General features: G+C 40.7%; 1 protein-coding gene and 1 long non-coding RNA gene across 3 annotated transcripts; one reads left to right on the top strand and one right to left on the bottom strand.

Moving 5' to 3' along the window:
• Positions 1-335: 335 nt before the first annotated feature.
• Positions 336-26,043, bottom strand: LOC121645761 (large neutral amino acids transporter small subunit 4-like). Of its 2 annotated transcripts, XM_041994446.1 has the most exons (15): positions 25,856-26,043; positions 23,877-24,098; positions 19,641-19,854; positions 19,503-19,558; positions 19,304-19,380; positions 10,548-10,640; positions 10,307-10,440; positions 9,825-10,036; positions 6,014-6,157; positions 5,873-5,890; positions 5,514-5,640; positions 4,952-5,084; positions 4,561-4,634; positions 3,195-3,318; positions 336-3,101 (listed from the first exon to the last, which is right to left on the bottom strand). In XM_041994446.1, exons 2-15 carry the CDS (start codon positions 24,034-24,036, stop codon positions 2,940-2,942), a joined length of 1,728 nt encoding a protein of 575 aa, XP_041850380.1. In that variant the 5' UTR covers positions 24,037-24,098; positions 25,856-26,043; the 3' UTR covers positions 336-2,939. The 2 variants fall into 2 exon arrangements, with proteins under 2 accessions (XP_041850380.1, XP_041850381.1); XM_041994447.1 differs by lacking the exon at positions 5,873-5,890.
• LOC121645785 lies at positions 20,847-24,868 on the top strand. Its single transcript, XR_006011506.1, has 3 exons — positions 20,847-20,907; positions 24,259-24,411; positions 24,669-24,868. It is a non-coding gene; the product is annotated as an uncharacterized LOC121645785 (long non-coding RNA).
• Positions 26,044-27,851: the final 1,808 nt, after the last annotated feature.

The following is a 27,851-nucleotide window of genomic DNA, read 5'->3' as shown; positions in this document are numbered from 1 at the left end:
ACTGCTGAAGGAGATTCCACAAGCTGCTAGATCATGACTTGGACAGTTTTTCCACACACGGATTCAAATTTTTAGTGTCTGTTCAATAAATAATGATACTTGTTCATCTGAGGTTGGATTTGCTGAATGTCAACTAAACTCTTTCTTGGAGGAGGTTGTAAATGAGAGAGACCTTTTATACAAATTATTTTTATTTTGTTTCATATGCTGACTTTTTTTTTTTCTTTTTCAGTTGAAACAGGATGTCTTGAAAAGTAATTGACAACAGCTATAATGTGGTAAAGAAAAAGAGAAAACATACATAAAAGATAAAATCATGGAAATGCACTTTCTTGTAAACATCAAAGAGAAAAAAAGTTGTCAAAGACAACAAAGCCACAGCGGAGGTTGTGATGGGAGATGGGTGAGAAGAAGTCCGTGTTTCTGCAGTAATTCCCACCTCCTATTGTCACACATAACTCCAGCTAACGGTGGCAGGAAAAATTCAGTCACAGGGAAAGTCATTGATACATCAACCAAAAAAATTAAACTAAACTTAGAACCCTTATCCCAGGAGTTTGGGATTCAGTGAGGAAGATGGGGACAGGATAAGGGTGAATAATTTGAACGGCAGTGATCCAAAGTGCTGATTGATCTGGGCTTTTCAGGGATGAACTCGTCAGTCATTCAGTCCAGACTCGGTTCCCACATGACGCTACATGTGACAACAAACAATCCAAAGCTGTCCTGAAATCACATGAGTTCAGGATGGGTTACCAGGGCAACAGAAGAAAAGATTTACATCCATCTGCATCTGTACCTGCCATCAACACAACAGAGACAGCAGCAGGACCTGACATGTTCTCTATGGAGTCCAACTGGTGCTTCAGTATATATCAGAGGAACAAAACCTGCAAGTTTAACTCATTGTTTCTTACACATATTTTTGAGTAAGTTTTGGACAATTGAATAATTTTCTGCAACCTGTCGGTGCAGGTTTAATGTAGAAAATCCAAAGTTTCACTCGTGGGCTCAGATGTACGACTAGAAAAGGTGCTTTTCATGAACATTTTTTCACAAATGCATCTTTTTACCATCATGTCTTCACCAGTTTTACTCCATATGATTATCTCTGCTTCTTTACAAACTAATAAAAATGTTAAGCTGTTCAGACTGAGAGACAAGACTCTGCCACGCTGTCACGCACGTGAAGGCCACCAACAAATATATGAAGTAATTCTTATTTTTCTGAGTATAGAAAAATAAAATAATTTCTCCATTTCCATGTTAAGAATTACAAATCTACATCCGGAGCTCTGAGTCTACATTCTTTGCATTGGGGGGGCTTTTAAAAAAAAAATGTGAATGAGGTCCATTTCAGGTATCTAAAGTGCATCATGTGCCGCTCATTTCTCCATCAGGTCGTGCGCTGGGAGCACGTGAGGGCAGCAGAGGCGTGTCTCTCAGATCTGTCACTGGATCACACTTCAGAGATGTGTTTGAAATGTCCAGCACATCCTGCCTGGATCCACCCCACCACAGCCCAGAGAGGCACTCTGAGGGCCACGACCATCTTTGAAGGTGTCTCAGTCAGTTACTGCCAAACAGGAGGATCTGAGGAGCTTCTAACAGCATTTAAAGACAATGGAATGAATAATTATCTCCCTACATCATCATCTGCAAATCCCAGGCTTCTCTCTCAGAGACAAAGACTCTTAATTGTCAACGTATTTTCTCAGAGGCTGGAAGAACACATGTATCACCCTGCTACTGTTTAGCATTCATTCATTCATTTTCCATATCGCTTATTCTAATTCATGGTTGTGGGAAAGCTGGAGTCTATCCCAGATTTGCTTAAACCTTTAAGCAAATCTCCTTTAATGTCTTTAAGAGGTTAAGTCAAGTTTCCCCGAGCAGAACCACTACAAATCTGATGACAACAACATGAAACCTAAACTAAACTGCTTCTTTGGAATTCACCATGTAGAGTTAATGTTATTTGTTTACAGTAAAAAAAAAACACACACACACACACACAAAACAAAACTCAGCTGCAACTTAAAGCAAAATGCAAACATGTTTCTGTTAATCAGCTAGCACCTCAATGTAATCTACAACATGACTGAATGAACTTGTGTGTTTGCCTGTGTTTGTGTGAGTGCCCAGCACCTCACAGAAGTGTTTATTGCTAAAACTGTGTGTGTAAAAATACTAATCCAGCCTGTAAACCGTCTACCTGTTTTACAGACGTTTCCTCCTTCACGTCGCCACGTCGTGAATGAGGAGCAAAGATTTAACACCACATCTGAGATCATATTGCAAGTGAATACAAAAAAAGAGTAACATATTTTAAACAGAGGACATAAAAACATGGTGAACTGTCTCTGCGACATTGGCTGAGAAACAGGAATAATATCATGCAGTGTTTAATATCACACTGCATTATGTAACGCACACATGCTGCAGTGTTTTCTGCATGATGATGTCTGTGTAGATTGAGTCAGACTCTAAAAACATCCTCCAGAATGATTGGAGGTGAAGATGAGGGGACGGACAGCATGTTTGTGTGTACGTGCACTTTGTCTACCATAATAAGATAAATTTAAATGTGAAATAGAGTGTGTTACTGAAATCCAAGATGTTCACATGACCAAAATCCTCCATTCAGGATCAGAAAGGTCTGAAAATGATGAGTGGAGGTTAAAATCAGTCAGTTTTTCAACAGGTCTGGGATGCAGTCGAGGTTTTGAGGCTGCAGATTGTGTCGGGTTTTCACAGAATTGGGTGTCACAGTGTTTTCATGTAGGTTTAGCAGTGTAAAGTTTGTGTGTAAGGATGCAGATTCTGCAGCTTCAAAGTGAATGAAATGATCACACGTGTCAAACAGGTGAGGGCGAAGCAAACTCCACCCTCCTTTGGATTAATGGAGCTTGTTGCTGTTTGGAAAAGCTTCATCCTTTCTACACGGAGGCCTCGGGAGCGCTGCCATTATTGATCTTCACGTAGATCTTGGGATCCTCGTCCTGCTCGTCTCGGAGGCGTTGGAGGTAGCGACTGTGGCACAGCAGGTAGAGGGGCAGGCAGAATCCCAGCATGCTTAGCACCAACAAGCCCACGTTTACCTACGGGTCAGACAGACAAAATGATGACGATGCAGTGATTCAACATGTTAACGCCCAGTGATGTTGATGTCCAGATTATTTGTATGGCCTTACCCACAGAGGGTCTCCCTCCAGGGGTCCCACCATGGCCATGAAAAGAGGCTGCTGGAGGAGGGCAAAGAGAGCGCTGATCAGAGACTGCATTCCCGTCAGGCTGCCGAACTGAGAGGATGGGTACCTGCAGAGGACAAACAACATGTTTGACAAAAGGTCACATGACATGTGGTAGTTCTTATGTTTCTGAATGAATGTCAAGTCTACACATATCTGCCACTTTATCAGGTCCACCTGATCAATTCCTTAACATCAATATCTAATCAGCCAATCACATGGCAGCAACTCAGTACATATAGTCATGTAGACATGATGAAGACAGCCTGCTGAAGGTCAAACTGAGCATCAGAATGAGAAAGAAGGGGGATTTAAGTGACTTTGAACTAGGCATGGTTGTTGGTCTGAGTATTTCAGAAACTGCAGATCTACTGGGATTTTCACACACAACCATCTCTAGAGTTTACAGAGAATGGTCTGAAGAAGAGAAAATATCCAGTGAGCAGCAGCTGTCTGAATTAAAATGTCTTGTTGGTGTCAGAGGTCAGAGGAGAATGGGCAGACTGGTTGGAGATGATAGAAAGGCAACAGGAACTTAAATAAGCACTGGTTCCAACCAAGGTCTGCAGAATAGCATCTCTAAACACATCCAACCTTAAAGCAGATGGGCTACAGTAGCAGAAGATCACACCAGATGCCTCCTGTCAGCTAAGAACAGGAAGGCTACAGTTCACATATTGAGATGGTAGGCTCAGCTACCTGAGTATTGTTGCTGACCATGTTCATCCCTTTATGACCACAGTGTAGCATCTTCTCATGGCTGCTTCCAGCAGGATAATGCACCATGTCACAAAGCTCAGATCATCTCCACCTGCTTTCTAGAACATGAAAATGAGCTCACTGGACTCCAAGGGCCTCCACAGTCACCAGATCTCAATCCACCAGAGCAGCTTTGGGATGTGGTGGAACGGGAGATTTTCATCATTGATGTGCAGCAGATAAATATGCAGCAACTGTTTTTTGTTTTTTCCTCCTCAGGGAGCAAAATCCCAGAGGAATGTTTCTGACACCTTGTTGAATCTTTGACATCAAGAATTAAGGCCGTTCTACAGGAAGTACAACCCAGTACTAGCAAGGTGGACCTGATAAAGTTGCTGGTAAGTGTGCTGTAATAATTCTCTCTTTAAAAGTCTATTAAATGTTTCCTGCAAGATTCCAAACTGTTGTGGTTATATAATCCAAAGCATAAGTGAGATTTTCTGCAAAACCTTAAGAAAAATCATCCCTCAGCAGAATATGTTGTTTTTTTGTCAGTACACACAGTCATTGTTCATTGTTATTGGGATGCAATCATTATCTGAACACTCACACAGCAGCATAAAGGCCTCCGACTGCAGAGTGGATGAAGCCCCTGACAATAGTGTGCAGGATGAAGGACAGAATCTGTAGAGAAAAGACAGAACAGATATTTTTTCCCATTAAGTGCTAGATCAGATCACAGACGGCTGGTGTCTGCTCAGAACTGCTTTCATCTTTAATAAAAGAGACTCAGAAAAAAAAAAAGAAGGAAGACATGATATTTCCGTCCAGCAGGGGTCAGTACAGCCCTGATAGTTGGGCCTCTTGTCTGAATACTGCAGAGGTTGCTCTCCTCATGAGGAGCTGCAGCAGCACATGTCTGGAAATGTGAATACCCCCAAAAATAAACAGAAAAGAAAAGACAAACTTCTCTCGTCTGCAGCATGTCCATGTTTTTGTACCTGAAGTGGCAGGTTCTGGATAATGCAGGTGGCTCCGAAGCCAACCAGGAGGAGATTGGTGAAGATGAAGGCCCTGGTGGCATTGACAATCTTCTGTATCTGTTTGGAAGGGCGGCGAGGCTCACCAGGCTCTCTGATGCAGGACAAAAACAAAAAAATCTTACATTTTTCCATTTTTTTCTTCCTTTCTTTTTAGTTTAACCCATTACAATCCATCATGGACCAACTATTTTGCTGGACTACTTTTACTGGACCCTTGCTGACGTAACAGTAGAATGTTTATTGTAATATCATCAGCTACTGGAGTACAGTATGGCTTCAAAGATAAATTGCATTTGCAACTGGTCTGAAATAAGTGTTCACTGAATCTACAGTTATGATTGTAACTAGGAATGTTATATAGCATTCACATCTCAAGAATCTTATCTTTCCAGTGGTGTGTAACATGCATAGGCACTTTTAAGGGCGACTGAGTAAAATAATTTATTTAATTTATTTGTCATGTCATGCCCACGGGACATCTGGTACCAACGGGTTAAAGCCTAAACTTGTGCACCCTCACCTTTTAACAGTCTTTTCATTATCATCGTCGCAGTCTTTGAGTTTCCAGTCCATAACGTAGCCGATCACAGGAGAGGTGATGAGACACAGGAGCTGGAGCACGCCAAAGATGGAGGTGTACACGCTCACTGAGAGACAGACAGCACACACAGCTCTTATTATGTGCTGATGCTACACTTTGAGTATGATATGAGCAAAATGAGGATGGTGCACGTCACTGACAGAAATCATTAGAAAACATTTTCAGGTGTGTGACCACACATATGACAGCAGGCTTCATGCTTTAAACAAGACAGCTAGACAGGACAGAGTGGAGGAGAGGATGAATGTAGGTGCTCGGTCTGGCCTCTGGTCTCTTACCCACTTGCATCCTCTCCACTGTTACAGCAGCAGCAGGAAGCCAGCATGGCAGGGATGTTAGAGAGGTGTTTAAGATAGGAAGCAATCGCAGGACAAACATCATCTCTGTCTAAACTACATCCTGCAAGCAGCGACACACACCTGTGTTCAGGTCTCCATCTGTCAGGGACTCCAGGATGGTGTTCATGGCTCCCATGTAGAAGATGAGCCGAAGCTGAGTGACACACATGGTGATGAGGCTGAGAAGGAAGATGGGACTGAAGATACTCTTCATGAAAGATGGAGCTGCAGAGGCAATGAGACGAGACAATCAAAATCAAAGAGAATGGAGATTTCGCCTGCTCACGGGACTGATGCTGCTTTTGTAAATGATTGGTAGTATTCGTTATTTTCCTAAATCAGTGTGTCACAAACCTGTGTGGAAGATGTTTTTTTTTTAACACACTAATGCAGAGCTTCAACCATCACTGCCTGATTTATTAGTTTTTAAACTAAAGAAACACTGATTCAAATTTCAAACATTTTAAAAAGACATATTTAAAAAATGTTGTGAATAATCTTCGATTAAATTCATGCCAAATCTTTTTTCATAACTAAAAGGTGCGACTGTTTTCATGGAAAAATGGGATGTTTTCCCTCTTTTGCAGAAGAGGACATGTTCATCAATATCATCAGCGTCAATGTATCAAACTAAAGCAACAAGTTTCCACTCACATCTGTGTATTCATCCAGCTGGAGTAACAGTGAGTCAATGTCTCTTTAATTTTTATGTGTCATTAGAAAAAGGCAAAGCTTTTAGTATTTCCACTGTGTTGTTGTCCAACATCATCTCTGCCAGAGTAGCAGCAGCAGGTCAACAGCAAGCAAACACACCACAGAATTCTCCAGAGCTTTTAATGATTTCACTGGTCTTGTGATGACTTGAATCTGCAAATTTTATTATTTTTTCAGTTTTTCACATTCCCCCTTGAGTGTCCTTAGGTACCCCAAGGGGTATTTGTGCTTCTATTTGATAAACATTTTCCTAGATGATAAAAATTTCAAGATTATTACAACAGGATTTTATCTCCAGCTCAATGACTGGGTTGCATGTGCTCATTGTACAAAGCTTGGCAAAAACAGAGAAATGAGCTCAAAATATGGCACTGCCTTAGAAAATAAAAACCCTTGGAAAAAAAGAAGATATTTTAATTAAGAATTGTTGATCTGAACATGAAGTGTACTTCTCATCCTTTTAACTGTCAGCACTACTGCTTGGCAGAGCAAATATTTCAGCAACTAAAATAAATTTTATTTAATATTTGTGGAAATAAACTTGCCTTAACCATGTCTACCACTCGGTTTGGTAGTAAAAATTAGTGTTTCTAATTTTGAATATTTAACCATTGTTACCATATCTTACCTGTTATTTCAACTATTTGTGTAAAAAAATTTCTTGTTCCAAGGCAATGAAAAAAATGCAAAAAATATCTAAAGCTTTTTCTTAGTGTGACCATCAAAGGGTTATAATCAGCCTGTTTCTTGGTGTTTGTGGAAACTGAATTAAAGAGATATAAGCCTTCAGAGACAAGCCCTTCTCTCCCAATACTCCCTTCACTTCAGGTCCAAAATATATAGCTACTGCTTTAAAACAGAAATCAAAAACCACTTCAAGTCTTTGGGAAAGCCGTCTTTTGAGCAGGTACCACCCACCTATCTACACCGGCTGAACTAAAATATAAAATACAAAAACAGAAAGTCTGCACTACTAGAATTGGTTTAATGGGACAAAAGATTTCATAGCAATCCAACAACAACTCAAACAGGTCACATGGCTAAAAAATCCCAACCTGATCATCTGCAGCTACAAACACAAACATGTCTATGCTCCTTCGAAACTCTCTCCACGTGACTCTGGCTGCAATGGCAACATGTCCAAACCTGAATATGTTGATTTCCATATGCTCCGTGATTGGAGAATTTAAAGAGGTCTGTTGGAGTAAAAGTTGATCATTAATCTTAGTTATGCTTATAAATGGAAAGTGGACTCATCTGTTCTTATGGTGAAGAATTGGAGAGACCAATTAACGGTGGGTGCACAGATGGAGCACATTGGCTTTATTGCCTTTACCAACAGACACTCAGCTCAGTGTAATTATGGGATCTGCTCGGCTGTGCTCATCAGGCATTGTAATGTTTTATCAGCAGTGGATTATTAGAATCTGAGCAGTATGCATGAAGCCATACGTGGAAAACATGATCAGGCAGAAGAAAAGAAGTCTAAAATGCTCCAAAGTTTTGTTTATGTCACTGAGTCACTTGAGGAAATGTTGTTTATATATCAAACTAGCACAACCCCAAATGCATTTTTTCCCACAGTACAGCATCCCCGCTTCCTTTAACATCTGTCTGTCAACATCTGGGAAGTGAGAAGACCAGTTTCTGGAGTTTTAGGAGAGGAATGTTGTCCCATTCTGGTCTGATGCAGGATTCTAGCTGCTCTACAGTCCTGGACCTTCATTGCTGGACTTTGAGTTTCATGATGCTCCAAATGTTTTCTACGGGTGAAAGATCTGGACTGCAGGCAGGCCAGTTCAGCACCTTCTCCTGTGATGGATGCAGTATGTGGTTCAGCATTGTCCCTTCCCTGAAATAGACGTCATCTGGATGAGAGCAAATGTTGCTCTCAAACCTGTACATACCCTTTCAGAGATGTAGGATTTGAACTAAGAGCAGCCAGGATAGCGTTGCATTTTATTTTGGATCTGGGGGGTACACTGCAACCACTGACTTGTTGTCAGTACGGCCCGTGATAAAGTTTATAATAAATTCAGAACAGAGAGAGATAGAAACAAAAGCTGAATCCTATGAAACAGTTTCAAAATGAGAATCAGGCGGTTTGTGTGCAGGTGTGAAATGTGGGACTCTTCAAAGACACTGACAGAAAAATCCAGATGTTCAGAAACCAGCCATGTGCATCCTCAATGCACTTCACACACACACACACACATACACACACACCTACACTTGGATTCTTGGAGCCAAAGCAAAACTACCCCACAACACCCGCTGAGTGGCTTTTCCAAGAACACGATCCAAAGCAATTCCACGGTCTGTTTGGTACCAAAAAGGCTGAGAGGGGAGCTGCTAGTCACCTACTGGGACTGACTGACCCTGACGGGGGGCTGGGTTACAGAGATGAACTTTGCAGGGGTGTGGGGAGGAGGTAATGATTGTGCTCCACTGTTGGACACAGGTGTCCATCTTCAATGTTTAATGGTTTTAAAATAAATTTTACATCTAAATCCATCTTCTTTCTGCTTTTGGTACCTTTTTTCTCATCTGTTCTTAGGGAAAACATGGAAATTTAGGACAAACCAAAACTCCAACATAGACATTCAGTGTTTTCACTTTTAAGAAGTTTCTTTTTCTGGCAAGTTTTAGTTTTAAAAAAGCAAAGATGATCATCTCTCTGCACCTTTAGCAGAAACATAGGCATAGTTGATCTACAGCTGAAATGAGTGTATGTGAATTGTAGTTGGCGCTGATGTGGTGCAAAAAGAGAAAAACAGCTGAGCGGGTTTTAAATCAGGAAACTCAGGAGCTGTTAATATCACCGTTGTTTCTGGACCCTGTGGGTGGGCCGTTTGTCCATCACTCAGACAAATCTGGCACACATACCCCACAGACAGTGGCTTTTGAGCTGCCCAGATGAATATTCATAGGTTGGCGTAGTAGGGGCTTGAGTAAGAACAAGGAGGTCTTATGCTAAATTATTTGTGTTTTGGATTTCTACTCTGAGACACACAAACAGCAGAGACTTTCTGTGAGCAGCATGTTGAGGGTTTAGGTTTTTAAAGCTGTGACCCATAAACCGGATGTTTTCCAAGCCCAAACCTCGGCATTAGGCAGTGGTTTACTTTCACTTCAGACTTGCAAAATATTTAAATTAGATCTTCTTCTCCAGACTTACTCTCTTCGTCGCCCTTGCACTTCACCTCCAGATCGACGGTGGACAGGCACAGCTTGTTGGCCTCCTGCGTGGCCAGATCTTTGGGCGGCTGCTGCGGCTGCTTTATCGAGTGGCCGACGCTGAGACGGCGGCCCACCGTGGTCACCTGCCGGTAAAACTGCTTCCCGGTGATCTTGTGGTCGAAGCCCAGCCAGCTGAACTTAATCTTGACCCTAAAAGAACACAGGGCAAATGATAAAGGAGAAAAATGTCAGCAGGGTAAGAAAGAAAAGAGGAAAAGACTCAGGTGAACGAAAACAAAGTCGAACGATCATCTGGTTTTATGGGCTTTCCTCTTTAGGGCTCAGCAGGCTCTGCTATCTTACTGCAGGATTTAATAAGTATGGAAGCAAACGTACATGTTTTTGTCTGGGCTCAGATGGAGCTGATTCAGATCAGGTACATCCTGAATAGCTAATAGTACAACAGTGGCTTCGTCTTACGTGAAATCCATGTCCTCAGGGCCTGGGAAGGGCTCCAGAGGCCAGTTGATGAAGCAGTTGAGGAAGACGAGGCAGGCACAGCCAGCCCAGACCATCAGGATGGAGATGAAGGTGGCACCCAAATCATAGATCACCTAAAGGGGGCGAGACAGAAACCAAACAAAAACACCATGATAGAAAATTAATAAACCAATGAAAAACACTCCAATTACCAAGTGGAGGAAGGAGGAGAAGATGGTACCTTGATGCCGGGGAAGGTGACAGCAGAGGAAGCATAAGATCCAATCATCAGGGCGATGAACGTCGACCTCAGGTCTCCAAACATGTTGGGGAGCTGCAGAGAGAGCAGCCAGAACTGATCACAGATCAGCTCATCCATAGATCAACTATTCCCTCTTCTACAGGAAAAAGGCTTCTTCACTTCGTTGAAGAGGCAGATATGCAGCAAAATTCATGCCTTGTGCATGAAATTACAGCAAATAGTTTATTCTTATTTTATTTCTTTTCATTTCATTGATTTATTTTTATTTATTTACTATTATTCATGTATTTATTTATTTTGATATTATTTATAATTAATTTTTTATCATATATTTTCATTTATTTAATTATTAATTTAATGTATTTATATTTTATTTTATTGCAGTCTTCTTTGTGTTATTTTTTAACTTTTTATTTTTTTACATGTAACTGTAAATAAACTGAGACAAATAAGTTCAGACTGAATTCAACAGAACTGCTCTGAACCTTGTTAACGTGCATTAAATGATACATATGTGTGTGCTGGCAGCTTCACACTGCAGGTGTTCATTCAGCTTTGCTTTGTAAGGTTGCCAACTATTCTGTCTTGTCACATTTCACTTTATACAACCTGTAGCAATCTATTAAAAGCTTCATACACCCTGTGAAAGAATGCAGCGAACTGCAAACACACTATGTTCCATGTCACTGATTACTGATAAATCGTCAGTGCCCAGCACTCCCTGTGCAGGCTGCAGATTCAGGGTGTTTCTTGCCTTGTTTCTGTTCCTGTGTTTGCAGCAGAGCAGAAAGAGAAAAACCCGAGTCTTGCATAATGATGCTCAAATCAAACAGAGAAAAGAGGACAGTGTGTTCTTAAGCAGGCAAACTGTAAACATCTGCTACAGGAAGTTGACAGCGAAGAGCCAAAACCAAGAGAGCAACATGTGGCTTAGAGGTTCATGGTCTCCGTCAAAGTTTGCTTCTTTTAAAAGCATGTTCTTGTTGAACAAATGGGGGCTGGGAGGTAAAATTAGACAAAAATTGGTCAGTAAAAGAGTTTTATGGGTCATGAATAGTAAGTTTCCCCCTCTATCTCATTGTCATGATCCGTCCGTCGACCCATCCATCCAGCTACTGTGTTCACTACAGGGGGAGAGCTTGTTAATAAGCAGCTGGAACCTCCTCTAATTGAAGTGGACTAAAGGTGAGCAAAAAAAAAAGAAATCACTATGCCACCGATGACTTAAATTAACAAGGCCTCCCCAGACTCCTTCGCTTTCTCTGCAGGTGGTGTCTGATTCCCTGACAAGCAGGGTTTGCTGGGGGAGAAAGGCTCACCTTTGGCCCAGTGGACGGAGAAAAGAAGAAATGAAACAAACCATCAGGATTTGGCGTCATGATGACGGCTCAAAGTTGACCAATCTTTTCACATAATATTTAAATGTATTACACTCAAGTGTTATATTTCCAGGGACAGGTTTATTTGGAGGATTTCTTCACAAAATCCCCCCAAAAAAGAAAAGCGTGGTGCCAAAGCAAAACTCTCAAATTAAATCAAAAGCAAAAGCCAGGCAGACACTGTCTGGCAGAGCAGAGCATTGGCCTAATTTTGAGCTTACGTCACACTGGCACTTCTCCGGGTTACTACAAGTCTGAGCCTCAGTCAGCTGCTGAGATCAATGTTTCGCTAAAACATGTGACAAACTGGTTTGTTCTGCTGCTTATGAAAGAAGAAGCAGGGATTAATGGGGCCAGTTTTGTGAGGTTTGAGTGAGCGTGCCGATGGGAGGAGCAGCTGTTGGGCTTGACAAGGTAGCAGTGTTTTCATTACTGGAGCCAAAAACACATCACTTAGGCAAACAGGGTGGTTCAGGTAGTGAATGCTTTCAGTAATATTTGACTTTCCACTGTATAGTTTTCAGATTCCTGCTGTTTATAAGCAGGAAGCTAATTATGGTGAATCTGAAATGACATGAATGCAGTGTTAAAGTCCAAACGGACATCTTTTAGCATGCTATCCACTGCTGTCTAGGACAGATAACACTAAAAGCATTCAAGTTTAACCGGTAGTGCAAACTTGGCAGTTCATCCTAAAGTTGTTAAGATAACTGGATAAGTGAAAGTTAAACTGCTAAAAATCAACATATTTTCAGTATCCATGCAAGATTTGACGTAATGTAATGGCTCTCAATTCACTGCTTTAGATGACACAAAAGTTCTCACAAGAAACTGCAAAACAAACATTACAGATTAATATTTTTCTACGCTTTTCCCTCAAATTGCTCAGTCAACTTCATACCTAATCAAAACTAACAAATATGTAATTATTTTAATATCGTAACCCTTTAAATGCCAGTTTGATCAAATGATGTCACTTTTTAAATTAACACACCCCCCTCCCAAAAAAGAGGTAGATTTTCCTTTTTTTTTTTTTTTTTTTTACATATATTAGATTAGGGATGACTGGGATTTTTTTTCTATCAGTCTTAAATGTACTAAAAGATTGTAAATTGAAACATTACACGTTGCTTTGATTTTGACCTTTAAACAAAATAAATTTGCCTCCCCTAACATACATTATATAGGAAATAACTCATTAATACAGACTTTTTTCATAATAACAATAATGTGATCATATTTGTATTTAAAGGGTTAGAATAATTTCAATAATTACATATTTGGTAATGTTTTATTAGGACTGAAAATATTCATCTGTAATGTTTTTATAGTTTTTGGAAGGGAACTTTTTTGTTCTCTAATGTCCCAAAGGGGTAAACTTGTTCCCGGTGTCCTGCTGACCTGTAACTGAAAATCATCCCATATGGGGTAACACCACCAGAATGATGGTCAAAAATTGAGGTAAAATGTGCCTGAAAGGACAAAAAAGTACTCAAACACCCACAAGTGCAGCAGCCCGTTTTGTTGACTTCTAATCATCAGAAGAATGTATTCCCCATATTTCTCAACCTGCATGTGATCATGTTGTTCCTGATCATTCCAAGTGTTTGTTCTGGAGATTTCCCCTCACCTGCCCCTTTCTTTCTCGGCTAATCTCAGCACTACCAAGCCCTAACAATTTCTAATCTGCATCACATTACAAACATCAGAATCAGTATGTTCATCTCTGCAGGGAAAAGCAAAAACCAGGAGCAACCTCTTAAATATAATAACACCCAAAAGTGGCTTTGTTGTTGTTCCCTGACTGAATAACTCCTCTGTTAGCTCAGAGTTCACAGTGTATCTATGCACAAAGTACACACACTGATGGATTCAGTATTTGAACAGTCACTCTGGGTTTCTTTTAGCCTCAGAGCAGTCACACCTGGAGATAAGAGATCGTTTAGCAACAGGTGTAAACGTTTTGGGAAATCACGTTTTGTCTGATAAACGATATATAAAAAGAATGAGGATAAAAGTGATGTAAGACATATAAATGGTTGAAATCTCTAAAGTGTTAAACTGGTTTTTAAGCATGTTTATCTCAGTTGTGGGCCTGGTGAAAACTGTTGACCTGTATTTGCATCTGGGTGAGAGGACTGAATGTTATCAGCACAAACAACAAGGATGTATGCAGAGTGCACCATGTGGCTTCCTTATATATAATAAGCATACTTGTTGATGATTCTTCGGTAGTGCTTCAGGCAACATTAGTATTTTCACAGTCTGATCTGTGTCCTCATCTTCACAATCTTGAACAAGTTTTCCCTGTGACTGCAAATTTCTACCTAATTTTCTCTCCTACACCGTGGATACCAGTGTGGGCAGAGTGCTGAAAATGGAAATGGAAAAAGTCTGATGCTGAAAATGTGACGTGATGGGACAGTCATGGAGAGGGGAAATATGCTGAGCTTTTCAGGCTGGGTGGGTCAAAAATGAGGAAACTGGACGCAGCTGACTTGGAGGAAAGAACAGAGAAATGAAAAAAGGAAGAGACATTTTTGCTGCAGCTTGTGGAAACTTCAGCTGCCTGCTGCTGGATCATTGGAAACCAGCTTTGACCAGTCCAGTCCTGACTGCTTCCATCATAAAGAGCAGCCAAGTGGGCTGTAAGATTAGCAAACACCAGCTGACAAACAGCAGACAGCATTCCTCCGTCAGCCTGATGTCAGCTTACGTTCCCTCTTATGAGATGTCTGCTTCTTATTTTTTATTATTCAAATATATCTAACAGAAATAGTGGACTTTATTCATTCAGTGTTTTTGCTTTATTTTTTTATATTCAGTGAACAGAACATGTGCTCCACCCTTCTAGCTCCAGCATGATAAATATAGACCATGTGTATCCAACATTTAGTCCTCAGAGAGGCGATCACTCAACACTAAGGGAAATATATATTACAAGGCAGCAGAATGAACCCAAAGTGCTCCAACACGTGCATCCGACAAAGAACAGGAGGAGGAGCCTGGTGACTTCATGTGGGTGCGGACATACTGTATGTACAGTATATACTGCAGTGCATGCAGATAAAGTCTGTTTGAGTGTTTTATAAGGAATAGAAGAGCTTGTCTGTAACATGATGCTGTTTACGCTCAACAAACGGGAAAAATAAATCCTGACCAGGCCCTTTTCCTCAGATTTACTCCCTGTTTTCCCATGCTGAATGCTGAATGTGCATCAACAGGAGAGAATGAGGAAGTAAAGCAAGGACTGATAAGGAGAGAGGGAAGCAGCAACAGGGTAGGACGCTGTGAGTTGATCACTTTCACCAGTGATGCAAAGATTCAGCTTCAGAGATATAAAAGTTACCCCATCTTCTCAAAATAGCTGCTTTCCACTGCGACAACCATTTATAATTATGTGTGTCTGTAATAGTAATAGTGTGTAATATTGTAGTTTTGTTAACTATTAGATTAGTTGTAATAGTAGTTTCGTTGCACTTTTTGTTGCAATGACAATAAAGTTCTATTCTAATGACCAGCAGTGAATGTAGGTGATGCTCTCTTAGAAAGTTACAGAGCGTGGCAGCAGTTGAAGCAAATCATTTGTAAAGACCTGCAGGGAGCTGAAACTCAGAGGCCTCCACATGCTCACACACAGCGCTGACACACTGCAACAGAGTCGAAAGTCACGCACACATGAGACAGTTCTGATAGTTGAGTTGGTTCCCATCGGTGAGGGGAGGGCGACTGAAACTGGAGACGAGGAAAACAACTAGACTTAAGATTGGGATGTTGGAGGGAGGAGTAAAGCATGATGAAACAGGCCCAGTCACTTGTGTGTGAATAGGAAACAGCAAAGCGGGGTGGGGAAATGCACATGCACATTCAGTCCCGTTGCAGCTTCCTGTTTGTCTCTTGTCTGTCAGTGTGTGTGTGAATGTGGCTGAGTGTGGTAATAAAGTAACAGCATGTCCAAGCACAAGTGTTGAAAGAAACAGTCAAGCAGCAACAAAGAAGCAAAACTCTTAACACACGTGAGATAAAAAAGGAAACAAGAATTGAAACACACACACTGATACAAAAAAAACCCTACATCTCAACACACACACAACAAAGCAACCTATGTGTCCATGTGTGGATGAAAAAGTAATGAGGAGAGGTCTTTTCTTGGCCTCCAGCCAAAGTTGCAGTGAATAATACATCACAAATGCATTCCAGCTTTCTCATAACTCTCTATGTCTCTCGCTCACATGTCCTCTAACCATGATGCAGCACTTTCAGATGATGAGATCATCCTGACGAGCAGCTTTGCTGATCCAGTTTGACCCTCACCGCTCCACACATCACTTCCTCCCAGGAGCCTTTCGTCAGCCATCTTTTCAACTTGTCTGTGCTTTTACAGAGCTCTAACCCGCCATCTCTGTCACTTTTCTCAAATCTTCTAACTCTTCCTCCACTCCTCAGCTTCATTCTGTATCATTTCTTCTCATTGTTAAACCTGATATTGTTCTGTTATTTGCAAGTATAAAAAATGCATCTGCTATATTGATGCATCAACAAGCAGGATTTATACTGAACATATGTAAGACTAGTGGTCAAGCAGGTGAACTTCAGTGGATTCTGGTCATAAGGTCTCTTATATCAGAGTTGTTTAATGACATGTAATTTAAAGCTTATATAGCGATATGAAGGTATGGTGCTTTTAAAAGATGCACTTTGTAACTTTCTGACCTTAAAAAATCCATTTTTGATTTGTTTTGATGGCACAGCGACATTTATTATGCTCATTCCTGGAGCCATCGTTGCCCTGCAGCTTCCTGAGGCTAAGGAACCACATCTTTTACTTCTGGAATTGCATTACTTTGCAGCCGAGTTTCACTTTATCCACCGTGTCACACGATAGCAGCTGTTTATCAACACACCAGCCATTTTTAACACACCATGGCCAATTCATCAAAGAAATGCACGTGGACATTATAGAAAGGAAGACAGAGAAAAAAGGGAGAAAGTGACAGAGCATGAGCTAAGCCAAGAGTCAACACAGGACTGATTTTTACTGGCTGGGGAGAACAGGTAGGAGGCACCTCACAGAAAAAATCTGCAAAAGTTCAGTAGCACTGCTTTAAACAGCACCTCAGAGCAAGAAGGTTCTGTAATATGATGACATTTATGCTTAAAGAACGTGGAAAAATTCATCCTGACCCTGACCTGGCCTCAAATTTACTCCCTGTTTTCCCACGAAGTAAAGCAAGGACTGATGAGGAGAGAGGGTAGCAGCAACAGGGTAGGACACCATGAGCTGATCATTTTTACCAATGATGCCCCAGATATAGTGACACCATCTTCTTAAAATAGCTGTTTTCCAACCATTCACCCAAAGGAAAAAGAGGGACTGGGGGCTTCCTAAAATTAGTTATATGTGTCAGTAATGACCAGGAGTGAATGTAGGTGAAGTTTTCTTAGAAAGTTACAGAGCGTGGCAGCAGTGGAAGCAAAACATTTGTAAAGACCTGCAGGGAGCTGAAACTCAGAGGCCTCCACACATGTTCACACACAGCGCTGACACACTGCAACAGAGTCGAAACTCATTGATGGATGGATGGATGGATGGATGGATGGATGGATGGATGGATGGATGGATGGATGGATAGACGGACATTGAGGTGCCAGGCTTGATTAATTCTGTTATAATCCAACTGTGTAAGAGTGAGTGTTTGAATTGAGCCTTCTGTGAGGTTTTGGGCCATTTGTATCACAGTTTTCCTACATGTATACACACATTTTTTTTCTTTACACTCAGTTCTAAAAAAAAATAAGTGGAGCTCATTTATAAACAATATGATTCCAAACTTTAACCCCTTATTAAGCGGGGTCATTTTGGCAAAAACGCCTGTAATATGACCTCTCCAAATTAGAATTACTGCTGTTATTGAACCCTCTGGATTGTAAGTACAGGCTTGGGGTCTTTGTAAAGGTAACACTCTCTAGTTTCACCCACAGCAATCAGAATCACTGTAAGTATTACTGATAAAAAGTTATACACTTTAGAACACACAGAAAAAATATTTTTTTGTCCTCGCCTAACCTGTACGGACAGAATGAGACCAATCTTGATGGGAAATATTGATGTTTGACCTATAGAGAGCCCTCAAAGGTAAGGAAAGTAAACATTTAAACTTTCTGCTTTTCTGTAAAAAAGGCTTTAGTGTTAGTGCTGTGGTTGTTGCGTGTTAAAATGGTTTATATCATCGGAAAGACGAGACTTTGAGCTTTCATTTGATGTGTATATTGTGGGCATTCATGATGGAGGGGCTTGCACACATGGCTGCAATGTTGTTGATTAGTAGTCATGTACCGGGACCGGTACGTCTGCATCATAAGGGGTTAAGCTCCAAGCATCCCTCAAATATAATTCTAAACCACAGTTTTGGGAAACTAAAGAAAAACTCCACCATGTTGTGCACTCAGGTGGCTCATACAGATGTTAGGCAAGAAGATGGAACACCAATAAGACAGGATGTGCAAGAGGAAAACAAAAGCGAGCAGATACTTCTAAAGAGCAGGACCAGAGTTGAGAAACAGAGTGATGTTCCAATGCGTTTTGCTTTTTTTTTTTTTATCAGGTTAGTTGTCTCTCTTTTTTACAATTTTGTATGTGTGCAGACCTTTTGCATTCATTTGCATGTGAAATGACCAGTTTTGCTTCAAACAATAAAATATCCTTTGTTTCGCATATTAAAGCAGTTCAGTTAATGTTATTGTGAGGCAAAAATTCCTTCCTACACTTCAGCCAGAACCTGCAGAAACACCTCTGACGGCTGTTTGGACTTTACTCCGTTAGTGTTTATATGATGCTGTCAGACAGAAACAGAAAAGACTGCATGTTGTTCTGTTGGAGAGAATGATTTTGGAGAAGAGAGAATATGGTTTGGAGTTCTGTTTTTCATTTTCCACAGGCTTTTCAAGCTCTGACAAAGTACTTAACCTCTTTGGGATTGTGCTTAAGAGTTTTAAGAAACTGAGCCTCAGTTTCTGGAAATGTGTTTAAACGTTTCAGAAAAACTGTGTTGCTTGTATTTCACTGTATGTCATAATTTTTGGAGAAAATTTGGTTTGATATAGACATTTGTTTGGTATCTGAAACTTTTTTGTTGTTTAAAAGTCACAGAGTAAAGGAAACTAAGAACAGCTGACAATGTGATTACTGATAAGTGTGTGTGAATGATGAGACGTCACCGCTCTGTGCTGTAAATGATGTGAGCCTTCATCCTAGAAATACTAAACTACCTTCTGCCATTTGTCAGCTTCATAATAAAATCATCTTAGTGTCTCACAATGAGGAAGATGCTGTTTCCAAATCATCTGTAATCTTACCGTCAGAGAGGTGAAGGTCATGCACATGCCTCCAAACCCGTTTAACGCCAGTGCAAAGAAGATCAGGATGGACAGATCTGCAGGAGAAAGTGCAGATTAGAAACACGACCAAGGACAGGATGTAAGGCAGCAGCGCCCCGAGTAAAACTACAGCATCCATAAAGTGATGGATGTTGACACAGTGAGAAAAGATACGCACTGTTTGGATCGCTGGCACCGTAGGCGATCAGGAGGCAGGAGAAGGCGAAACAGGAACTGAAAACAAAGACGTGTCGATGAATAACAGCTTTAAAGTCATCTGATGTTCATCAGGACAGATTATCTTCTCCAAACTCACCTTCCTAGAAGTCGTAACTTTCGCGGGCCGTATTTGTCCATGACGATCCCCAGAGGCAGAGTGATTGCCGACAGCAGGAAGGAGCCCACAGTGAAGGCCAGGTTCAGCATCTCATCCTGGTCTTTGCAGATGGGCCAGTTGTTCATCGTAAGGAACTCTTCTTCTGTGCTGTCAGAGTTGGAGATGTTGGAGTTGTTGTGGCCAGAACTGTTTCCTGGAAGAAGAAATAAGAAGCATAGAGGTGAAGACTTTTGTTCTGTAGTCAGTTTATCCATCAAGTCTTTTTTCTGACCATCTACAGCCTATTCACTATGGTGTCTTCAAAAATTAAATACCCTCTAGGTATTTCATCTGAGAATAGCTCTAATATTGTTAAACCCCCCTGCCCCCTTCCTCCAACTAGAAAGCTGACCAGCTGATTGAAAACCCAAGACACTCATTAGAGGTCAAGTAAACAATACAGAATACTGAGTACATGGAGCAGAAATAGTCCTAAGTGGAGCCAGAATGGAGGAGGTACCTCTCTGGAACAGTTTGACTGTAAACAGAGTCCACCAAGTTCATCTGCAGGCTATTTCTGTCCTTGTGCTCCATATTACTGTTATCTCTGTCAAGCTCTGCCGGTATCAACAGTCAGCAGAGCTGCCACAGGAAAACAGTTCCCTGCTCACCTCCCCTTGTTTACTGTCAAACCGCCAGACGTAGCAATATGGAGAAGTTTGCACATGCCTTACAAGTAAAGGAGGAGGAGGAGGGAGCACCAAACTGTTGAGTCTTTTACTCATTTCACAGAAACTAATACACACAAAGATGAAACATGAGTGATACCATCATCTCTGCATGTGCTGATTCAGCTCCCAGCAGGAACAGGAAGGGGGGGGTGTTGATGTTAGAAACTATAAAAAAACATGTTGACACCTCATGACTGATTTCATAGTACAGCTGAGCGAAGCAGCTCAATGCATTTAGTCATGCAGACATGGTTAAGACAACTTACTGGAGTTGAAACTGAGCATCAGAATAAGTAAGAAAGAGGATTTAAGTGGCTTTGAACATGACATGGTTGCTGGTCTGAGTTTCTACTAGGATTTCCACACACAACCATCTCTAGGGTTTACAGAGAAGAAGAAGAAGTCTGAAGAAGAGAAAATATCCAGTGAGCAGCAGTTGTCTGGACCAGAATGTCTTGGTCAGAAGAGAACGGGCAGACTGGTTGGAGATGATGGAAAGGCAACAGGCAGTCCAGTGAGCACTGGTTCCAACCAAGGTATGCAGAACAGCATCTCTAAACACAAAACATGTTCAACCTTGCAGCAGATGAGCTTCAGCAGCAGAAGACCACATCGGGTCATCATGGATGCAGCCGACAAACCTGCAGCAACTGTGTGTTGCTGTCATGTCAATATGGAGCAAAACCTCTGAGCAATGTTTCCAACACCTTGTTGAATCTATGCAACCAAGAATTAAAGCAGTACTGGAGGGAAAGAGGGTTAAAACCCACTACCAGCAAGGTGGAGCTGATAAAGAGGCTGGTGAGTGTATCAGCCTGGAGTTATTTAAGTTTTGTGCCCCCCTCCCCCCAGACTGCAGTTTTGAGGAACATTAAGTGCTGACTGTTGCTCTGACTGCTGACTCATCTCTTGGCACACAGTATAAACCTGATCTCCTTTGAAAAGTTCTTTCTAATGAGTCAATGTTTATTGTTCACCTGCTTTTCTTCAGTGAAGCTTCATGTCAACACTTTTCATGTTTTGCATTTTTTTCTGTATGCTGCTTTGACAGAAACAAGTCATTGTTTTTAAAGCACCAAAAAATGATCTGACAGAGAGGTAATCCTACACAAACATCACCATCAGTACACAGAAACCGACATGTTTCAGGATGTGGTCATGATCACGGCCAGTTAATGGTTACAAAGCTGCACACATGTCAGCACCAGCCGAGCATTTAAGGAGTTACTTCCATTTTTAATATGTTGTCTCTTTTCAGCGGGCGTTCTGTTCACGCTGATGATTAGGCGTGCAGACAGGCCGAGTCATTAAACATTTAACAAGACAAAATGCGGGTTAGACAAAGGTATATGTCGCACATGTTTCACAACGACAACAACCACAGCAAAACACTTAACTAATAAATCTCAGAACATAGACTCAGAAACAGAAACTGAACTTTAGAGGGAGGTTTGAATAAAAGTGATAGATGGGAAAAAGGAAAAACATTCACAGCAGACACTCTCTCCGCCTGAAGACTCCTCGGCATTCGTCTGACTTCAAACTGGGAGTCAGCAGCTAGTATGAAGTGGTTTTACGTCTCGTGTGATCAATGACGGGTTCAGGGCTGTTTTTTGAGACCTTGTTTCTTTTTCACAGATTCCAGAGTCACAGCGCAGTGAGAAGGAGAATATTCACTTAGTGGCTTTGTTGTGGTGTTGCCTGTTTCCTTTGCCGAACACCAGGCAGATATTATAATGAAGCACTGCAGCCTGCTCAGCCTGAGTTCCTGCGTATTGTTCAGTCAGTACTTACATGAACACACAGAACCATCAACAGCCCAGGTTTTACCGTGCTTTTAGAGATCCTGCTCATACTTGTATTTTTCATCTCATTCCAAGCTGTATGACCTACAATATGTTTCCATACAATCCTTACATCAGTTTGCTTTGCAGTCATTGGTGTTGCGCTCCCTTTCAAACCTCACATCCAAATAAGTAAAGTTAAAACTGTTTTGTTTTTTATTTTGCCTTTACAAAGACACCTGTTGCTGCTAATTTATATATATATATATATATATATATATATATATATATATATATATACACACATTGTTTCCATGCTCTGGATACTGTCTACCGGCTAGCATGGTGCATTAAGGTTCTTCACAGATATCTGCATCACTGCATATTTTATTTTCAGGTTATATTTTTTTTTTTTTTTGTCTTTTCATAAAGTCAAATAATGGAAAATCTTTGGTTGGCTTCCAGGTAGGTAGGATCATTGAAGTCTTTGCAAGTTTGCAAGACTCAGTTTTTGTCAGATTGGTAAAGCTCTGTTCATCTTTTCATCAGAAAGACTGCGTCTCTGAAATGCTGCTTTTATACCCAGTCATGTTACTGACCTGTTCCCAATTAACCTGATTAGTTGTCAAACACTTCTCCAGTTGTTTCTGATTTGTAGCAGTTAACTTCCCAGTCTTTTGTTGTCTTTGAGTGGATTTCATCCCCATCACTTACATTATATAAGTACATGAGAAGAACTTCTTGATCATGTTCAGTTCAGCTTTCACCAGAGGGTGAAGACCTGTGGGGGTGGGATGAGTCGGGTTGCTATCTGTGAGCGGTTATCAGAGTGGAATTAAGCTCAAATGTTTTATTGACAAGTTAACCTTAAAGGCTTTTATCCATTATCTTTACTTTAATACAAAGAGAAATACACAGTCAGACATCAATGAGAGAAGGACAGAAATATTTTATGTGATGATCTCTGTGTAGCATGAAGGATGAATCGATTGGCTGGTTGAGGAAACAATTTAGACCATGTTAACAGAAATCAGCAGGTCTATTTTCATTATATTGTTATGGCCTAGCACATCACTTCACCGAGCACTGATTACTGAATCCTGGCATGGAAAACTCCTCTCTAGTGAGATGCTCCCAGGCTAAATTAACCAAATAAAAAGCTGCGTTGATCAAAGGGAGCTGAGGACACAACAAAATGTTGATCAAATAAACTCATTATTGTTTAAACAATCCTTTTACACATTTTGAATCCCTCAAAATCAGCTGTTTTTCACACAGGTCTCTGCTCCTGCAGAGCAAATGAACTCCACAGAGGTTGTGGGATTTTAATACCTGTTTGTGTCCCAAAATCTGCATAACTCCTCTCCAGGAAACACCCTTGAAAGTTACTGTTAAATCAAGTTGAAAGATCTCAAATTTACCCAATCTGATTTAATCCAGTCTGCTCATATCTGTGAGACACTGGGTGAGACACTGGATGCAAACAAGCCTGGTATCACTGAAGAGGAGTAACGGGCTTTTTTGTATGACAAATGTCTTCATGATAGAGTGCAGCATTAGCAGTGGTGTATGTTTCCTCCATGATCAGCCTAAATAGATTTAATCTAATCATCTGTTGTACATTTGACTAAGTACAGATTCAAGCTCAGCCTGAAACTAATAAGAATGAACATTTGTTAGTGTGTAGTTGGGTAGGAATGGTAAATGCAACGCTGACACACCTGGTTCTTGGCACAGGTAGGAGTAGAAGCCCTCGGACTTGAGCATGATGAGCAGGGACGACCAGCCGAGCAGCACGGCAGAGAAAAGCAGGTTTTCGATGACTGCTGTAACAGCCATCCACCAGCGGCGGGAGAAGGCGGTGGTCAGGGTGGGAGCCATCGCTACCAGGGTGGTGGTGGTGGTGTGCTGGTCTGACTGGTTCTGAAGGAGGCTCCTGGAGCCTGAAACATGGAAAACACAAAAAATGTGATGGGCATGATACTGACAGATGGAATGCTGGGATAAAATTACATCTCTGCCATGATTCAGAGCTACTTGCTTTTTTTATTTTTATTTTATTTGTTTATTTATTTTGTCTTTTGTTTTTTTGTTTTTTTCCAGGAACCACAAATCATCCTTTGTTCTAGGCTGATGATGATGATTGGGAACAGACTGAGGAAGACCACTGAACAGCTGAAACCCTAGAAGCCACAACCCCCCCACCCTTCAAGTTAAAAACGTTCCCACCAGAGGAGATATCTGATTGGCTTACAGGTATGAAATGCTTTCTTATTGGCTGCTGGTGACATAGCCTTCTGCAGCAGCTGCACGTGAGGTTGTTGCTGTTTTTTCCAGATGTGTTTACTGATAGAAAATGCTGTCAGATTAAAATTTGGATTTCAGCAATAGAAATAACTTCTTAAGTAAAAAAACTAAAATAATTTGGAATGGGCGAATAAATCAAAACATATATATAATATTTATTTATTTATTTATTATTATCATTATTATTTATTTTATTTCTTTTACAGAAAACGGCACTACACGTGAATGCAGCTCAAGCCAGTTGGAGCCAGTTCGGCGCGAGATGTTTGGTTTATCAGATTGAGCAGCTTCACAGATCCGTGCATGCAGCAGCGCGTGCACACCGACGAGAAACAGACTAACGTCTGAGACTTTAACATCAAATATACATAAATCATTTATGAGGCGTGAATTTTAGATTTCGCTTAAAATGAAAAAATATATATATATGGCTTTAAAAATTATAATGAAATGCGCTTCATGAGAACATTGTGTGACTAAACGTAAACTTGCTGGTCTCGCGCGCTGTGGGGAAACATTTAATATTTTACTCGTGTTTTCTGTATTAAACTTCGTCACGTTGAAAACAATTAAACAAAGAAATCTGCGCCTGAGAGGAAGAGCGATCTTAAAACTGGTCTGAACTGGACTGAAATCATCCGCACCATCCACCCCCACCCAACCAGACCCGCATCTTCTCGATCCCCAGCCTTTCTATCAAGTTAGCTTAGACAATATAACCAGCTTCCGTTGGGTTGTTTTCAATATCACCCCTGCTCAAAGCCATAACAGCAAAAACTACAAATATTTCTATTAAAATTTCTATTATTAACATTGAGTTATTTAATAAAGAAATAATAGATGGGTAATAAGTATAATAATCAGAGTGCATAATATTTTCACGGTCATTGAATACTTTAATTTTGAAGAATACCGGAAACACAAGGGTTGCGTCTTAGTAACTTGATGTAACTCTAAACAAGAAGCGCTCAGCTGTTCGGTATCAACAACAAGGCAGGGAAATACCGCTCTGAGACAAAGAGTAACAGCAAACAGGCTGTAACCGCATCTAAATTAATATTCTGCTTATTTTATACACTTTGTGCTTCAGATCAGAGGAGGAAACTGGAATTGTGCGACTTTTATTATCCGAATAATATAAAGAGGAAGTGATTGGTCATTGAAATGAAAGCAACTTTAAAAACATTTATTAAGTAATCAGTCTTCATGTTCAGAGAGGCGGAAAAAGGCTGACACCCCTAAAATTGTCAAGAAATAAACATCTGTAAACTGATGTCTGTGACAAATTAAATCATGCCACTGAAAGCTGCTGACAATTTAAACAAAAACAACTATATGAGTCATCCTCTCATTCTCCAGCGCTGTGGAGCATCCCTGCTACGGACCGCCTCACCTGAGCGCGGGGATACGAATCCGGATCTGGGGGCGGCCGAGCAGCTCTGTCCTCAGGTCAGTTCTGCTTCTGCAGGTCCAGATGCCCCTTCAATGACCAACAGACGAAGCAGCAGTGGGGAATGGACCTGTGGGATGTGAGTTTGCCCCCCTTCTCGCACTGTCTTTATGTCTTTACTGTCATCTCGCTCAGCCGCAGCTTTATAGCAGCGCAGCGACAAACACTGCCGCCTGCCTATTGGTCCGCAGCCCAGCCGGAGACCAGCCACAGCCAATCAGCGAGCTATCGTGTTATAAGTGTTGTTTCCAAACCTTAAAAGTAAGTGTGTAGAAAACAACAGGATAATTATATTAAATAATGTGGCTTTAACACTGAAACCAAAATAAATAAGGCAACACAGATTGTTCAGGTATTAAAGACCAAAGAACAAGAACAAACAAGTTGGAAAAATGCAGGTGAATCTAAAAGAAACTTTTTTGTGTCTCATCATTGTGCAGAATATGGTCATACTGCGCTCAGAGACACAGTTTAAAACGTCTCCAACCTGAAGGGGTTCTTTGTTCTGATTTAACTTCTCAACCCTGTAAAAAACATCATGTTTTTCCCTCAGTGTCTTTTACCAGATTTGTAAAACGTTCCTTCATACTGGATTTATCGACTTGACACCCTGTTTACTTGCTGCGTTGTGCCAAATGTGTGATTCCTAGAAGTACAGATGAGGAGGGTTCAACATGGTCCAGCTGAAAAACAAGAACACGCCGAGACTCAGAAAGAAAGAGAGAGAGAGAGAGAAAGAGAGAGAGAGAGAGAGAGAGAGAGAGAGAGAGAGGAGGGCGACACCTGGTGGCTGCTTCTTCTTACACAAACTACTGAGCAGATAAACTCAGATTAATGACACTGGTGATATCTCCCAGGTGTTACAAGGCATCTTAAAATACTTTGAGGAGCAAAGGATGTAACGTGATGAAGATTTTCAGGTGTTATTTTGTCCCATTCTTCTTCCTCACGCATCATATGGGGTTGTCGTTTGTAAATTCTCCAAAAATTACTGCAGGCACAACAGTCCAGTACCCTCTTCTTTCTCAGTGCAGAATGTGGTCCCTGACAAAGGTAGTGGTCTTTTCCCGATCCTTTAGGCAGCATATGTCGCTGTACAATGTCAGTGAACTTTTTTGCATTAATGCTGCAGAACTCTTATCCAACCACAGACCGTCACTGATTTACAATGTAAGATATCAGAAGTATCTGAATAGCTTATATGTGTCTGTGGAGGTTTTCTAAAGACAATAACTTCTAACTCTTGATTAAACTGGTCTCCTGTTCTCTCACATTCATACTGTCAGTAGAGAAACCAGTCAAACAATAAATGTAAGACTTATTCCCTGTTTTTATTATTTTGTTTAACTTTTCATCATTCTATATTTTTATTATATTAAATTTTGGTTAATAATAAGACTGAATAGTGACCTTAAGAATCTTGAAATAAAGTATATGTTGGAGCCTGATAATTTACAGCAAAAGAAAAAAACATTTTTTTTTTATGATAATTACAAAAACAGAATTAGAAACATTTTACGTGAGAAAAATGCATTGTTTCCAGGACATTCTTAACCCACTGCTGCTGTTGTTATTGTTCACTAATATAATAATCAATCAATCTATGCCAACAACCATGTCTTAAGCCACTGTTTCCTTGATTCCAAAACCAGGTAAGGACCACTTACAAATGAGTAACTTTAGACCTTTGATTATATTAAACTATGACTACAAAATATTTGAAACGATTCTTGTGAGAAGAACAGAAAATGTTTCCTCTCTTATACGCACTGACCAAGTAGGCTTTATAAAAGGCTGCATGGCTTTAAGTAATATGAGGAGGCTGCTGAAGGTAATGTTGAGGCTTCTCAGCAACCAGCGATAAGTCTCCGAAAGAATTGAGTGGGAATATTTGCAGCATGTACTTTCTAAATATGGGTTTGTTCCAGTATTTCAGAGC

This window comes from Melanotaenia boesemani, chromosome 9 (assembly GCF_017639745.1).
Source record: "Melanotaenia boesemani isolate fMelBoe1 chromosome 9, fMelBoe1.pri, whole genome shotgun sequence".
Classification (NCBI taxonomy): domain Eukaryota; kingdom Metazoa; phylum Chordata; class Actinopteri; order Atheriniformes; family Melanotaeniidae; genus Melanotaenia; species Melanotaenia boesemani.
The sequence above is the reverse complement of the archived record's forward strand: the minus strand, read 5'-3'. Positions and strand labels throughout refer to the sequence as shown.